We start from the raw sequence: 14,339 nt of genomic DNA on the forward strand, positions 1-14,339 counted from the left end.
CATTTGATTTTGTTGCTCTTTTATGATGATGCCATATATATATCATACAAAATAAATAACATTAAAATTACATTTACGTAAAATACACATAATTTGACACTTTGGGAATAGTATACATTTGTTTAAATGTAATAATTTAGAATAAAACACACACGGTAATTAACATACACAGAAAATTCACATAATCTCAAATATTATATTTAAAACAAAAAGAGTATATTGATTGAGATCGCGTTTAAATCAAATTCAAATTTGAATTGTACCGCAAAGGAGAAAAACTTGCCATAGAATTGTGTTACTGGTTCAACAGGGAGACACCCTACCACAATGTTGCTGTATATTTCCGGGGAAACGAATTCGAAAATTAAGCGACTATGAAATGGATGTAATCATCTAGATATTTACTACACAAGCTGATAAAGCTTAATTTCAGCTATCCGTAACGTATTGCAGAAGGCCTTTATCAACATTCTCATATGCATCACCAACGACGTCATCAGCTGGTTAAGCAAACAAATATTTAGACAACTTTATCCGCTTTATCTGAGCTTTAACGAAACACATTGCAATATCACAATACGACATAAATACACAAATAATACTGAAATATTATGACAATAAAATATACATTTCTTTGGAAGACTAGCTTAAAATGACCCTTTATCAGAAAAGGAAAAGACGAAATAATAATATAATATATACATTCATAAAACAGAAAAGTAATCTCATTCTTATATTCCGAAACATGCTGAGTTGTGTCTTTGAGTGTCTGGTTTCTCGAATGTGTTTTTCTTAGTCAAAATGGATTTTTTTTTTTAGACCTGCATCTTATACTGCAATTTAATTTCATATCTTTTTTATTTCTGATATTTGAAGTCTACATTGTACCATGGGGACTGGCAATATCAGAAAACTAAAAAGATACGAAATAGGTACTACTTTCCTGTGACATTTAGTAATTGAGGTATGAATATATGAACACAATTTTATGGATAACATTGTGTTCATATAGAAATTCTTACTAATTTTAATTATATTGCTTGAACAGAGACACCGTTAGAAATGCTTTGAGAAATATAAGACATATGCATATATTATTTGACACAATGGAACGTTTGGCACATAAAAATACACAACACAAATATTATGAAAATAACATGAACATAAGTTAAAATTCAATTAAAAATATCTACACGCAAGAATTCAGAATTTTAAAATATGCGGGAACTGTTATAAATCTGTTTTGGCACAAAATACAACAGATTTGCATCTCAGGATTACAGATATTTCAAATAATAGATTTACATTCAAATTTATAAATTTTTATTTGATATATATTGCTCATAATATGATTAATTTATTAACTTTATATATATTTTGGAATTTGAGTTATTTAACACGGTATATAATAGATTTGTAATACTTAAAACTTTTATATCCTTCAAATTATAGATTTACAACAATATATAGATTTTGATTTTAGCACAGAATAACTCTGTAGATTTTTACATTTTCCAAAACATTATAGATTTTAATTTGTTATATTTGGCACAGAATATAAATTTATAACTCTAGTTTATAGATTATCCGACTATAGAATTATTATAAAGGTTTTGATATTTGGCACAAATTATTCTACATTTATACTTTCTCACAACTTAATATAGATTTTGATTATTTGGCATAGAATATAATATATATATGTACCTCTGAAGGTTTTAGATTTTCGGCATTATAGATTTAATTCAATATAGATTTTGATTTGAAACATTTGGCACACAATATAATATAATATATATATTTATAGAAGAGAAAGGGTAGGAAAACAAAGAAGCATTCTAATATCTTGTTACTTCAAGATTTTATACATTGGAGGAAAAGTAAGAACAATAACACAAGATTGTGTAGAATATATGATTACATATTTACAAACAGAACAGGACAAGAATATAAGGCACACGTATATATGAGGAAAGGCAAGTTTATATTTGACAGATTTTATAGCCATTGAATATGTATCACCGGACACTTATAGCTTCTCTTACAGCCCACCTGACTACAAAGCTGTCGTCTATGGTTCCATTACAGAACTCGACCAAATAACCTTAGCGCCAGTGACGTGAACATCTGATCGATTATGGAATTTCAGGAACCTCAGACATCTGAATGGAATCTGGTTAGGACGAATTAAAACGCTAAGTATCCAGGATACTCATTCCATTGCTAGAAAACCTTTGATTGAACACACAACAATACTGGTAGTAGGTAATGATGAACACCAAATAAATAAAATAAAAGTTGTAGGCTATATGCAATGTTAGTAATCGTAACTATAGACGGACATATAGGCGCTATAGTTATGCACAAATGGACGATTTAAACATAGACAAGAGTATATTCTAAGTAAAATAAATGATAATTAAAAAAAAGTCAGTCAATCTTATAATGTGTTCCTTCCCATTTATTTTTTTTTCAGAAATCAAGCCGACCGTTCGTGATTAGGTTTAAAATCGTCCCTTGATGTTCAGTAAAACCTATGCTAGACTATATCTCGTGGTTAATAAACTTACGATAAGAAAAATGATTTGAAAAAAATAGAAGCTTTTCAAGGAATTTCATTCAGCTTCTAGTAAAAGTTGAGCTATATGTGATAGTCTTTTGGTATTATAATTATACAGAAGAATATAAAATTGTATATGGAATAAATAAAGTATAAACTTGAGTATAAAATTCTACATTAAATATGACTGGATGCATAATTTAAATAATGTTCATTATAAAAAATTGAATAAGTTAAAAATGAGTATACAAAAAGGAATATGAAGTAATATAAAAATGATAAAATAATACTGGTAAAATGAAATAGCACCATTACTTGTAAAGATCATTGTGTAAGTTCTTTGCATTGTTGACTTGTGGCTGGAGTTATTCCCCTTATATCACATCAAAAATACTCAATTTCTAACCTGTAAGAAAGAAAAATATCAATGAACAAAATTGTCTTAAAATATTTCATTGTTATTGGGCCATTTCAGAAGGGGAAACTTCGAACTCATGAAAAAATAAGAAAAGTTAAGGATTCTCTAACAAGATGTGTTGAGTGATTCCGGTGTGCCAAAGAAAACAACAACATAGCCACAATAATTCTAAAAAATTAAAAAATATTGAATTTTGAGAAGATATCACCACCTCATTGAAGTTTGGGTGGATATATGCAACGCCAAAGTATTTTGAATCGATATGGCAATCATTGTCCAATTAGCAAACACCCATTATCAAGTTAAGTAAAATCCGCCACCAAGTACGATTCAAGTGTAAACCCACCATGCTTTGTTCAGAGTCGAGTAGAGAAAACGTACCGAGCCAATGGTGCAGTGCCTTCTAATCTACCGCATCTATACAGAGTATTTGGTTCTCTTTGTGCTTCGTTGCTGGTAGAACTCCTGGTTAATTGCGGACTAGGAACTGGACGTTCTCTTTGATGTGTTGGATCTGGTCTTCTGGGATTTCGACGTGTTTCTGATGAACTATTGGCTGGATGGTGTATTTGAGCTCTAGCTGTACTTCTATGTTGTGGATTTGAAGAATTCGTTGATCTTCGAGATTCATTGGATAATGTGGATGGAATTATTTGTTGATTTGTTTGAGCGTTACATTGAACAATGGTCCTATGGTTGGAGGATGGAGTTGATGATGTAGGTTCTTGAGCACTTCTGCTTGGATTTCTAGGAGGACGCGGACTTTGCACAACTGCCATTCTATTACTATTTGTCCTTTCCACACTAATAATGCGATCGCTTGAGCCTCTTCCCCCAGCAAATAAACTATAAGGTGGTGGGGGCTCTTCATCCCAAAAGCAGGAAGGGTACTCCTGAGCATAACGACGACTGTTATCATCCTGAGAAGCACCAGATTGTGGAGGACCAGACGAAGCGGATGCTTGAGTTCGAGATGGCTCTAGTCGTGGTGGTCTATCCATCATGGCCTCTCTATAGGTTGGTGGTAATCGCTGTGAATTTCTATGCAGAGACCAATTGGCCTGTTCATTTTCTGTTGAAAACGCAGGGTTATCCCCACCACCTCGACGTCTTTCATTCGATACGGTGAATATGGATGGTCTGAAATAAAAAGAGGACTTGATATAATTTTTTACTACTTGTGAATGGATGTAAGTCTTGAGATTGAAGTAAATTATTTTTGATGTAACTAGTAGGAAAATGAGAAAAGAATAACAACAGGCTAAATGGGAGATTCATTTACATCAAGTTTCCAATCTGAATATGATCTTTCGGAATAATACCGTTTGTGAACTTCACTCAAAAACATAGTTACAAAACATACCTTCTTCTAGGTCTTCTTGCACCGCCTTTGTGTCGAGCTGTTAATATCACTGTTAATAATATCAATAACGAGAATAACAATACACCGCCTAATACCCAGACAATAATAATAATAGTTTCAACCTTCATTTCTTCCCCAGGTTTTATTTCATTCTTTGTCTCTGCTGAAAAATGAATAATGAATCATTTAAAAAATTCCCTTTAAAAATACATGCAAATAAAATTCATGTATCGTTTAGTAATGGCTCTTCAGGTAGACTTCATATTTGGACGTATCCTATGTTTCTGTTGACCATATCAGAAATATTTAAATGTTGGGTGAGGGAATGAGCAAAAGGGCAGCTCGTCCTCATTCCCTAATCATTATACTGCACACACACTTTAAAAAATTCCTTCGAAATAACATTTTTTCACGAAAAATTTAAATCATTGCCACGCAATATATGTAAAAAACACAAGACAATATTATGGAATATAATACAATATATGCAATATATGGTTAAATTGGATAAAGACGTAGCACTCATTAATCATTTCAAACAGGAATATAATATTATGCAATTATCAAGGGCGAGACTTATATATTTTATGATTTTTTGAAAAAAGAAATCGTTCACTGCAGCAATGGTCTGGAGACATCCCTCCCAAATCAAGACCAAGGGCGAGACTGACTCTGTACGTACGGCTCTGATGAATCAAGATGCATTACTATACATGTATTAAATGTGACTATCTGAAACCGATACTGTATTTAATATTTAAATAGAGTGTTAAATCATCGTTATTAACACCTGTGATTAAACACACAAGTTTATCAGCTCGACCACCGACATCACACCTGACTCTTTACACGACCATTCAACCATTTAACAATCAATTACCTGTGTGACACGGTGATATTGTACCGTTCCATTTCTGCTCCGCTAAACATTTCAATATGGCGACCGTCACGTTATGACAGAAAACATGAACCAATGAGCCAATCGTACGACTATCTGTATTTAATGTGTGTAAATCGCCGTCTTTTAATAGTGGTAAACATTCTCCTGAAGTGAAAAAAATAAATCGTAATGATAATGAGTGGCAATTTGACTATTATTTGGTTATTCCTCAATTTAACCTCGTATCGTACGATCCAGTTTTCATAGTCAGAGGTCGGGGGAATTGACATGGAATTAAAGGTTCGTTATAAGGATTGGACAATAAAATGAGGTCCGGGGTGCTACATGTCGTTTACATCAAAGACCCTCCGGAATAGCAAATCAAAAAAGAGTTGGCTGCTTCCAACGTAAATCTTCCCATTTTATTTCTGAAAATACGATTATTAATTTGATGATTTAAAATTAGAACGCAACGTTAAGTGAGGTATATTTTATGATTTTTTGAAAAAGAAATTGTCTTCTGCAACAATGGTCGGGAGACTTCCCGCCCAAATCAAGACCAATAGCTATCAACTCACAAATAACACATTCAAGAATATTTGCTTAAATTTGAAAGTCATATTGAAATTTAAGTTTAAAGATGCCAATTACAAATTGTGACAAATGACGCCTTCTGTTCAATTGTATTGTTAACTTCAATGATAGTCCTCGAGTAACTTTGTCTTTCAGTTTTAGGTCATGACATGGGGTCATTATTATAAGCAAACAAAAGGCGCGGTGCAATAGAGCAACCCTGTATGCCAGCATCTGTGCATTATATTGCTTATGAAATACCGCTTACATCTGGCGAGTGGACATATAGGTCAAGATTTAATTTTCTATTTACACGTGGTCAAGCTAAGGGTAAACAGGGTCATGGTCCAGTCTAGAGCATTTACACAGCATTGATCGATGAAGACACATGCTAGCTTTAATTTGCTTTCGACTTCATCAAAATCAATAAGCTTAAATTAGTCGTAACAAAGGTTTTTTAAGAGTTCTAATTCTTAAATGTTGCTATTCCGTATCAGTTTCTAATTTCAGTTATATCAAAAATCAAAATTAATTTTGAAACTAAATTAATCATGCTACACATAAAAACAATTAAACGACACGAGATTGATTTTTTTCAAACCGAGATTTAAATCTACGCAGGAAATACTTTCAGGATGATGCGAGTCATTGAGCATTCGGCATTTAACAATCTCAATTAAAATTGGAAAATGGTTTTGTTAGATCATCTAATAGAAAGAAAGATCTAAGTAAGCAAAACATATTACAGATAGCTGTAATAGGAAAATAAACAACCGTCTTCGTAGCTTCGTCGGCTATTCGAAGTTGAATTGGAATATCAGCTTCTAAACAATATGGAATTAGTTATTTTCGTATAAAAGCACATAAGCATTTTAAAAATTTGTTTTTACTTAGGACAATTTTCTGAATTTCGATCGACAATATTCTCAAAAGTTTTTTTTATCAACGCAGTCGAGGTGAAACTTCAAGTACGAGCTGATATTCCAAATCATTTAGAAAAAAAATATGCTGGAAAATTCGATTTGTTATTTACCAGATTCAGACAGACATACTTTCATAGATAATTCTTCAATGAACTTCGAATAAATCAAAATTGAACTTTAAAAATACGCATTGTCATTTGAAGCATCCTCAATTTATCTTCCAAATCAACAAAAGCCATGATTAATGTCATATATCAACACGTGCCCAAAACAATATCCTATCTTCATTGCACGCGCAGATGTTTAAGAAGAAGGCCGAACAAAAGAAGTCGTAATTTTTTTCCCCAAAAGGAATATTAATCAAAACCCTTCTTCTTTAGATTTATCCGAGGCATTCTTTTGTTAGTGTTAGTTTTAATGACAAATCTTGAAGTAGACTTCATTATGTATAATAAAATACACAAATAGGCTGACAAAAACTTGTTTTGTTGTTGAGATTTTTTGATCTGAGATGATTGACCGTCCTATTGTATTGAATTGATACTTAATCAGTGAAACAGCTACAAGTAATAACTATTATCATCAGCTTTAATTTCACATTCTATGAGAATTCTACAATATGACTGTCGTGGTAAAAGGTTTTCTTAATTTTTTTTCTACATAATCCCCCATTACCTTGACGTATTGTAAACCTGATGAACACTAATGTATTTTCATTTGGTAAAAATATTAATCGTAAGAAAAAATCGAAAGTTTCATTAACTTATTTGATTTACAGATTGCATTGTTTTTACAAAGTCTTTTCCATATTATAATGGATTCTATTGGTCTAACATTGTTACTTTCAGGAAATTTAGCATTTTGGTCCGGGATGCCATAATGTCGCTTACTTTCATACACGGTAATGTGGGTTAGGCGATTAATTGAAGGAACGAGCAATGGTAGCAATTATTGGCATCAGAGAGAGAATCTGACTGTTCGCAGTTCCCATCAGTTGCTGTAATCAACAGTTTATTACAATTTGAATCTTATAGTCGACCTGGAAAATCGGAATCTACTTTAAGCAAACAACTTGGTCAATGTCGACTGCAACAGATTCAACGCTTTTTATCACCAGGCGACTCTAGCCCCACCTTAGGGTAAAGGGTAGTTATGATAATTATTTTAACGTTCAGCTTAAACCGATCTAGAACAAGAAGAACACTATGGGAAGAAAATAAATGTTCAATTACATACTCTCCTTGTGCATTTATTTTGCTGCGGGCTACGTAGGATGCGTGTGATCAATCACAAATTTAACGACCGTCTGCTCACCCCCGGGTGTCGTCCCAACCATGAATTAAGGAAGTGGGAACGGCGTTCGACTGGATATAATTTACACATAAAACACACATATTTATAATCCTGGTGAAATAAAGGAAATTATACTTGACACGTGCTGTATGTGTCAGTGTTACAATAGATCCCGACTTTTAATGAGGAACTTTTCCGACCTCAGCGGTCAACTTTCTGCAAGAGGCCATGGGCAGGCGGGAATATTGAAATAAGACAATATAATTAAGCAAATTAAATTCACAAGTTTTAAAAATCGAGTTTGAAATCAATAGAGACAATGGTACTTGAGGTTTGATGTCATGTGAAATGACAATAAGGTCTATGGAGACATGTATACAAGACTTATTCTACAAGTACATGTCACTATCTGTACCGGAAATTATAAATATTGTGGCATGTCGGTAGTCAATATGTCATATAACAGACAAATCTTTATGTGCGATCTATAGATGGATTCAAACGATATTATAGCAATATGTATGAGTATCTATATTTGTACCACTCTCGTTCTCTATTCCATAATTATATAATTCCACAAAACAAGATCACTTGGTTTGTGATATCAATACGTGGATGTAAGGCGACATCGGAATAGAGAAAATAGAAGCTTGCCACCTCTTAATATTTACATAGTCTTGGAAATCACGAAATCCCTTTAATATCCGTCAACAAATTTACTAACCGAAAAGGTATCGTGAAATGCTGTTTCATCCCTGAAATACTGCACTCATTTCGCCCAATCCGAATCACCATTATTTTTCGGAACCGCAAAGAAATCGTGCCTTGCTTGAGCTTTCAAGTGTATCGAAAATATTAAACATAATTCGGTTGCATTTAAATTTCAAAATTAATTACAGTTATCTTTCAGTAATCTTTCAGAAAACATAGCTATTATCATTTCCGACCATTGTAACCAACCAAATATAATTAAATGTGCAAAATGGCTCATCATAATCATCAGTTATAAACAAATAAATACACTTTGAAAAAATATTTCAAAATTATTATAATCGTTTCCGAGTGGCTCAAAAAAGTCTGTTTCCATGTTGCAGGAAATTATTAGGATGTACTCTAAATACAATCAAAACTCATCACAATCCTTCTACTACAGTGAACAGATTTTTCAATAATTATTAATAACACTTAATAGTTTCCGATAGCCTTTTCAACACTATTTTAACTTGAACAAATGGTCTGAATAAATAGCGGTATCACGACATCTATAGCTCCCTACCAATTAAATCATATTTAAGGCCTTAGATTATTTTCCCTTCATTATGTTCCAACCATCACCGTTAGACTTTTCACTATTCACAAGTCTTTGATGTAAAGCGGCATATTATGATAATAATACAGTTTTAGAATCGGCATTAAAGACTCCGATTACAAGTCGAATGGAACCACATCTGTTCTGCCCAAATGCCCATTTTCAATTCTCTTTCGCGAGACAAACGAAACTGAAAGAAATTTATTGATTTTTAGAAGGTTTCTTGAAACCTTCAAGCCAAATTCTCACTTTTTCGCTTTTTAATCTCTCGATTCTTCACGCTCCAGACTTAAATTTCTTCGAAAGATTTTCTGCATGACGCTGTACATAGGAACAAAGGATTGCCCGCTTATTTGAATAAAGGACTGCCAATTCCATGTCGATTGTTGAAGAAATAGAGAATACAGTGAGAAGACAATAGTTCTATTAAAGAAGGCAGTTTGTAACATAACAGAACAAATGGGATAACTTAAAGAAAGATAAGGATGACAGATGTAGCTAACTAGACATTGATGCCCATACTTCAAATAAGAGAACTAAAATTCGACACGCGCTTAAGTGGTCTTAGAAGTAACAAATAAGAGTACTTCGACAGTTTCAAAAGAATAGGGCTAAAGTCAAAAATAAAATTTGATAAATTTACTATTAAATTACAATGGCTTTGATTTATTTTGAGTTGTCGATTTTGATTTGGTTGTTAAAATTCCTTTGATAGTAGTAATGCCACCTTCAGTTTTGGACATATGTCGTGGTAAAATTGATATTATAATTCCATAAGGCATATTCAGACATCAGTTGAATAACAAAAATGTGCCTGGAAGTATGTCAATGGGACAAATTCCCAGGAGGTACTCAAGAAGCCACGTGAAATCTGTTCAAATAGGTGTTCAAATATACCTCTGTTGTCCCTTGTCCATTGTAGAGCTATCTTGGTACTTCGAGTACATTGAAACCTAAGGGTTACTTTGTGTCCAAAACACGATTGGAAAGCCAACCTCTTATTTTGTACGTATTGTTTTGATGGTTAGTTGGAACAACAGTACACAGTCAAGTCATACAAAAATATTTAAAATTAAAAAAAATGACAGAACTTAAAGGAACAGACCTCACTATACATGCTAAAGTATTGAAACATTAGACTACAATGGAGCATACCTGTACCTGATGAAGGTATGTTGTATGACTCATTATCATGTTAATTACAACATGTCGTGTCGAGTTTTTTTTCTAGTGAGATAATTAAATTACTATCTATTATTTTCCATCATTAGAATTTCCTAGTTCACGTTTGAAAACATTGCGAAAAATTATTTGAAAACCCACATACATGTATTTGTTTTCTGTGAGCACTGTTGTGAAAGCGATATTAGCCTACTATGTTTCAATATTAAATTGTCTAGCATGTAGAACGCGGGGCTTTTGTTTATTGTCTCATCTGAACTACAAGATGCTTTTTCATGTCAGTCACTCCGATCTGCATCACTGACAAGGGGAATCCGAATCAATATTTACTAATGACCTATCGATTAATAACCATAAATTAACTAATTGTTATTATTTACTTCCTTATGTACATATTATGTAACCTACAAAGCCATCTGCGATCTCATAGATCTCATAGATCGCAGTAGACAATAACAAATCCATCGACTGAAAAAGCGTAATTTTTCTCTTGTTAGGATATGCCGATATGTCCTAATCAAACACAAAAAGACGTCTTAGATAGAGAATGTATCATTTGAAAGATTTGGCTGAAACCCGATGTAGTGTAGCACATCCACATTACTCAAGAATAAGTTTTTTAACCTTATATATTCAGATCTACATGGGATGCTTACCTCAAATGACCTAAGAACACATGCTTGAACGTAAAATAATACTAAATACATTGCATACACCATTAACTAAAAGTTAATTTAGGTCTAAGTGTATTATTGTTTCAAAACATAATATGTGTGAAAAGCTTTTAAAAAACACTTTAACAATCATTATACGCATTTAATACACCGTAATGGTTATATTTGCAGCCTACATCGACCCATATGAAGCATTATATAACATTACATTTTATTTCATTATGTCAAAGATAAATAAACAGATAAAGATTAATTAATGACTAATTAAAGGGTTAATATCACTTACCAGATGACCTACTCAACGAGGGTTAAATATATTATATTACTAACTAATCACTATTAAGTCTTATTATTTTAAACTTAAGTCTTTTTATTTGAAATCTTGATCTTAACCAAATACAGATTTAAGAGATATAAATTGCTACAGTGTGCGAGGAAATAGACTCAACAACATAAAAGCATCTTTGTTGCAGAAATCTTAGATTTTGATAGAAGTTTATTGCTAAATTAACGTAGTATCGATGGCATTGTTTATAAAGATTCCCCACTTAATGTGTAAACATGAGATGGATTTCATGTTATTCAGCATATCATGTTTCATGATGCCCACTCTTTGAAATCACAATATTTTATGAGTCACTGGTTTCAAGCGTCTTCTTGCTATTGATTTTGTCCCCAATGCGATATCTGGTCAGACTGTACAGAGTGTCAGCATACAGTGATATGGAACAATAACACGTGCCACCATACCAATAAAGTTCAAACTTATTATCACAAATTTGATTATAAAACCAGACAATAGCCAATTTCCAGAAGTATAATTATATGAAGACTGACACTGCATTGTGTGAAGTACTTATGGAATGATATACTAGATCTCATCTTCCACAACTTTTTGCGGATACACAGTCTTCGTCGGGAAAGCCTTTTTGAAAATGTGGTTTACTTTTCAATATTAGACTCAAGGCGTAAGTAAGTGAACAGAACGAGGGGAGGGGGGTTTCCAGAATATTTATGGATACTTAAATCAAACATGGACATCATAAACTATATGGGACTCTCCAAAATGACAATCTCATGGCTAGAGTGGTATAAAGGGGGGGGGGGGGATGTTCTGTATAGCTGTCAGCATCATCCAACGTACATGGATCAAATATGCTACAGATGGAGCATACTTCTACAAGATGCCTTTTGTCTTGGACACAAGGAAATGCGTAGGTGGCATCTATGGTGAAAATGCTCTGTATAGTTGTGGACATCCTCTGGAGCAAGGCACCAGTAAAATTGTAAGAAGAACACATGCTGACGACCCTCAGTAAACCGTCAGTTAGTATTTGTTACATCATGAAGATAGGAAGATGATTCTGTACAGACTGTAATCTAATGACATTTAACAATTACCAGTATATACGATAAAAGATAAGCTATCTAAATAATAAATGATTTTAACGTACACTCTGACATGAACCTTATCGCTTAGCTTCTAAAGAGTCCGAGGATATAGCATACATGTATGAAATTTCCTTTTTTCTGCTTCTGAATGGACTAATCACAACGAGCAACACCATGCACTTGGTGATATATAATCAAAAGTAGCAGCATTAGCCCACAATTTCCGATTTTCAACTAACAAGTGTTACCAAGTGTTCAGTTGGTTTTGTTTAGCCATTAACAACCATACCATAACTGCCATTTTACAATTTTTGTTGTAAATTAAATTATGGAGAAATTGAAACTATGAGTAGCATTGATGGTGTCAACGGCCCTTGAGGTGTATAAAAATCACAAAAACGGCATCCATACAAACATGTATAACGTTTAACACCAAGAAGTCTGATTCTCGGACTCTTGTCTATACCAGTAGCCATAATACGTATAATTCGTCACGTGTTCCCTCAATTGCCAGATGTCCTAAGTTAATGATGGTGGCTGTAACACCATAATTTTATGAACACCACAGGGTATTGCCTTTGTTCATTATAATTTGTAAATTATATCATATAAAATTCTGGATTGTTTGGAAAACGTTAAGTGACTTATTTAATACTGGTAATTTTAGAACTTAACCCTTCTGATGATATTAATTCCATAAACTTCATAAGGCCTAAATTATGATATGAAAATTGGGTTTTACATCTTGAGGGTTTACGTTAGGCTGATGAAAACAGACGACGTCATGTATTGTGTCATGACTGATATCTTGACAGGCAGTGGAGTTATCCTTCTTATTTTCGATTTTTAACAGTCGATGGAATCACACCAGCAGCACACGAGCTTCGATTTTCTGTCCGATCTAAACGACATCTTTCCCTTGCCAGACCCTCCGAGCTTCATCACAGACAAGGGAAAAGAGATTTGGAAGGAAAATTCGGAAGTGTCATTACCATCTCTGTCAGGATGACAGTCATTGACTTGTTAGGCGACAATGGCTTTTTTTAGCACATTATGAGGTAAATGGCGATGATTATCCATTAGTGTGATAAATATGTCAGAAAAACATTATTAAAACATTAAGATGTTAATCACCGATAATGTCATAGATTCACACGATAGGTCATAATCAACACAATGTAGTCGAAATAATTACACCGTTGACTTAATTTCATATAAATCTTGAATCATATGCTACCACTAACACAAAGGTTTGATATATAATACTGCATAATACAGAATGTGTCAATTTTCACCGATATTGGTGCTGCATCTACCAGCTTAACTGACGAAATTTGCACTAGTTTTTGGAAACAATTGAACCTATTCAATGATATGGCATGGAACCGATATCATTATCATTCAACGAAAAGAAATCAAATTTAAGCTTAACACCCTAAATTTCGGACCTTAAATTGACTGAGAAACATTCATAGAATGTGATTCAAAAATTATTTTAATTTTGCACAAGAAATCATTTTTCATATTCAACTGTCGAGAGATATTATAAGATGCAAGGCAACAAAATTACATTCCGAATCTATATTATATGGGATTTTAAAAACTGCACACTTCGTTTAAAAATGGAATGTATTTCTGAATTAACATATTTTGCATCATTCTGATGATAATATTGGTTAATTAATTGTGATGTCAAGTTCTTTTTCTACTATGTGGTAATTAGAATTACCTATTAAGATATTTGTAACAAATCAAAACTTACCCTCTTCCAT

The 14,339-nt window shown here is 33.0% G+C and overlaps 1 protein-coding gene across 1 annotated transcript; it reads right to left on the reverse strand.

The window, feature by feature from the left end:
* Nucleotides 1-2,380: 2,380 nt before the first annotated feature.
* On the reverse strand, nt 2,381-14,339 carry LOTGIDRAFT_234875 (hypothetical protein; the record flags this gene model as incomplete). Its single annotated transcript, XM_009063238.1, has 5 exons — nt 2,381-2,966; nt 3,360-4,118; nt 4,342-4,504; nt 5,222-5,386; nt 14,330-14,339. 5 exons carry the CDS (start codon nt 14,337-14,339, stop codon nt 2,945-2,947), a joined length of 1,119 nt encoding a protein of 372 aa, XP_009061486.1. The 3' UTR covers nt 2,381-2,944.

Source organism: Lottia gigantea (genome assembly GCF_000327385.1).
Source record: "Lottia gigantea unplaced genomic scaffold LOTGIsca_56, whole genome shotgun sequence".
Taxonomy (NCBI): Eukaryota; Metazoa; Mollusca; class Gastropoda; family Lottiidae; genus Lottia; species Lottia gigantea.